This window comes from Scyliorhinus torazame, chromosome 16, assembly GCF_047496885.1.
Source record: "Scyliorhinus torazame isolate Kashiwa2021f chromosome 16, sScyTor2.1, whole genome shotgun sequence".
NCBI classification, from domain to species: domain Eukaryota; kingdom Metazoa; phylum Chordata; class Chondrichthyes; order Carcharhiniformes; family Scyliorhinidae; genus Scyliorhinus; species Scyliorhinus torazame.
The window spans coordinates 193,418,285-193,421,920 of NC_092722.1; the positions used below are offsets into that span (position 1 = coordinate 193,418,285).

General features: G+C 44.9%; 1 protein-coding gene across 1 annotated transcript; it reads right to left on the bottom strand.

Moving 5' to 3' along the window:
* Positions 1 to 200: 200 nt before the first annotated feature.
* On the bottom strand, positions 201 to 1,809 carry LOC140392468 (uncharacterized). Its single transcript, XM_072477707.1, has one exon. The coding sequence runs from the start codon at positions 1,806 to 1,808 to the stop codon at positions 780 to 782; it is 1,029 nt and encodes a 342-aa protein (XP_072333808.1). The 5' UTR covers position 1,809; the 3' UTR covers positions 201 to 779.
* Positions 1,810 to 3,636: the final 1,827 nt, after the last annotated feature.

Consider the following 3,636-nt stretch of genomic DNA (forward strand, 5'->3'; position numbering starts at 1 on the left):
TCTGTAGAAGAGTCACATTGAAATCGATGAACCACAGATGCTGCCAGGTCAGATCTCCAGAACATTTTCGTATTTCTGCCTTCTTCAGTTTGATTCTGTCGCTGGAGATTCAGGGCCAAAGGGAGAAAATAACATCTGATTTTGTATTAACTTTCAAACAAATACTTCAAAGTAGCCGCGTTACGAAATGTGCAACAGAATCTAGTCAGTTGAAAGCTTTATTCAATTATTTCTCAGTGAATTTAAATGGTGACCGGATACATAAACGGATATATTGCTCGACGCCCCAATAAGTTAAATCTCCAGTTTCTCTTAAATGACCCTCTTATGGACTGACCTCATTAACACTACACCCTGTATGCTTCACCCGATGCCGGTGCTTATGTAGTTACATTGTATATGTTGTGTTGCCCTATTATGTATTTTCTTTCATTCCCTTTTCTTCTCATGTACTTAATGATCTGTTGAGCTGCTCGCAGAAAAATACTTTTCACTGTCCCTCCGTACACGTGACAATAAACAAATCCAATCCAATCTTTAACGGGACTGTCCCCATAAACAAGAAAAGTCCTCATGTGGGTGAGCGCTTGCAGGACACCAATTGATTCAACCAGGCAGAAACATGACTGAGGGTAAATACAAAGAATGAATAAAGAAATTCCACAATTTGATTTTAAAAGCCAACATTTGACATGATCGCGCGCATTACAATCATTCCCGAAAGATCAATGCATCAATTGGAAGTCACCCTGAGGAGTGGATTCCGAGTTCCTTACAGCTCACCCAGTCGGTGTGTTTGAGGGAAGCAGGGATCTATAGATCTTCTCCGCTTCATCTTTGGTGAGATACACTTTGCGAAATCGCTGACTCCTGTCCATTTCGCAGACACTGAGATGTCTGAGCTCCAGAGGCAGCGGGAACTCGGGTTTCTCATCGGGCAGATAGAAAGCAAAACTCAGATACTCCCAGGAGCGAGAGTCTGGGTCACAGTCACTGACCCTCCAGCTCCCATCGCCACCCTGGATCAGCACTCGCATTTCTGAACCTGTTGATTCTGGTCTCCATTTCCATTCGGCACCTTCCCGGGTTATGACTTCAGACGGGAGGGGAGGGCATTTCTCGAATATCTCCACCCCGGGGGGGTGGACTACCACAGTGTGCATCACCTCGCGATCATATCTAAATGTTCCCAATACTCTGAACTCAGGATATTTGCCCTTGCAGACTGATTTTTCATATTCACCTATCAGATCATTGAGTTTGTAGGTGAATTTGAAATTCCCATAATTGGATATTTTCAGGAAAGCGGGAGAGCTGATAAACTGCTCCAGCAGAGAGTTCCGCAAACTTCCCACATCTTGGGGCAGATTTCCTGCACGTTCCCTCGTCCACGCTTCCGTTGTTTCCTTTAGTTTCTCCTTCTTTTCCTCCTTTTCCATCTGGTTCGCTTCCGCATGCCACCAGGAGAAACGGACGCTCAGACCTTCTCCTATTTCCTTTTCATTTGCAAACTTCATGCATTGGTCAGCGAGGATGCCCCTGACTCCGGTGCAGTGGGTGACATGGGTGACGCTTGTGATAGAGAAACAAGTGCGTTCGCTCTGCTGGGGATCCTCAATTTTGACATCGAGTAAAGCCGAGTCTGGCACAGAGAAGACTCTGCCCCATTGGGTGTGGCTGACATGCTTCAAGGGGTAGAAGTCTTCAGGACCGCCGAAGCCGACTCGAATCCGGTACCATTCCTCGGCAGTGTACATGGTTTTCTCTAACCGGAGAGGGAGGGTGGGACTCTGGAATGAATGTCTCATGGAGCAAGTCGGCAAAGAATGAAGAGCGGTCTTTATATTGTTGAGTGATGGGCGGACTTTCACATACCTGTTCACAACCAATCATCTTTCATCATCACACAACAGTTATGGAGATGTCCTTCTATGGAAGCGTCAAACGAAAGTAAATCTTTTCTATTGAATTGGAAAGGGAGGTGCTTATGCCTTTAGTTTGTTGGACTGAATTGCTAGGTTGATTATGTGACTAACAGCCCCTCCAGAGTGACATTGAGAAAGAAAGATTGAAGATATTTGATGATGAACCTAATTGGTCTTCAATACAGTGGGAATAACGGAGATGTAGCAGTTCAACAATATATAGAATTTGGGGGCGAGAGGGGGTTTGACTTGCCGGAGAAGTTGGAAAGGGTGGTCAGGCTGCATTCTGGCTACCCCAAGTGAAATAGGAGAAACCCGGCATTTCGATGTCTCCCGACTTTTTCCATTGTAATTAATTCCCACTTCACTGACCTCAGCCCAACTCCCGGCACTGACTGAAACTCAACACAAAATACACATATTTTATTCACCCTTTAGTTAACACGGAACGTGGGTCTTTATTTAATTGCTTCTTTGAATATTTGCCAGTTAACAATCGTAACTCTCCTGCCTGATCTCCAGCATATCAGTCAATCGGTTAAAATTGAGAATATCGAGCCCTTGTCAGACAATAAAAACAGAAACATTAACCTCTCATTTTTTCAGCTGATGACCGACTTGTTGAGTATTTGCAGCATTTTAAGTTTTTATTTCAATGTTTAATTATTTCCCTTTAGCTCGGCTCTCGTTCATATTATTTTAAGAAAAATATCTAACTTTTACCTACAATATAAAATGAAACCAAATAGACCAGTTTAAAGTTTTCATTTAATTGTATTCCAGTTCATTACAGCGAAATTAAACATTCAATTAACCCACAATCTATCAACTCCACCCGGAATTTAACAGAATTACAATTCCCCTCATTCCCGATTCAATGTCTTAGTTTCAGTGTAACATTTGGTCATATTCCCGGAAAGTGTAAGGGTATTTAACAGAAACGTTCATAACCTTTCAGAACAGACAGGTAGAATTCCTCTGCTTCACCCCGGCTCATGTGGGTGTAAGGCGGCCGGTATCGCTGACTCCTCTCCATTTCACAGACACTGACATGTCTGAGCTCCAGAGGCAGCGGGAACTCGGGGTTCTCATCGGGCAGATAGAAAGCAAAACTGACAAAGTCCCACCGTCGACAGTCTGGGTCACAGTCACTGACCCTCCAGCTCCCATCGCCACCCTGGATCAGCACTCGCATTTCTGAACCTGTTGATTCTGGTCTCCATTTCCATTCGGCACCTTCCCGGGTTATGACTTCAGACGGGAGGGGAGGGCATTGCCCGAATATCTCCACCCCGGGGGGGTGGACTACCACAGTGTGCATTATTTCGATATTATATTTGAAAGTTCCCAATACTCTGAACTCAGGATAGTTGCCCTTGCAGACTGATTTTTCATATTCACCTATCAGATCATTGAGTTTGTAGGTGAATTTGAAATTCCCATAATTGGATACTTTCAGGAAAGCGGGAGAGCTGACAAACTGCTCCAGCAGGGAGTCCCGCAAACTTCCCACATCTCGGGCTGGCGCTCCTTCCATGGTTTGATTGAGCTGTTTTGTCACTGCTTCCCTCTTGGCCCCTCGCGCCTTCTCCATATCCTCCTGGCTCACTTGGACACCCCACCAGGAGAACTGCACCTTCAGATCTTCCCCAATCTGCTTTAAGTTGGCTTTTTTCAAGCACTGGTCAGCGAGAATGCCCTGGACTCCATT

Coding starts and splice junctions, on each gene's coding strand:
- LOC140392468 (XM_072477707.1), bottom strand. CDS start 1,808: ATGAGACATTCATTCCAGAGTCCCACCCTCCCTCTCCGGTTAGAGAAA.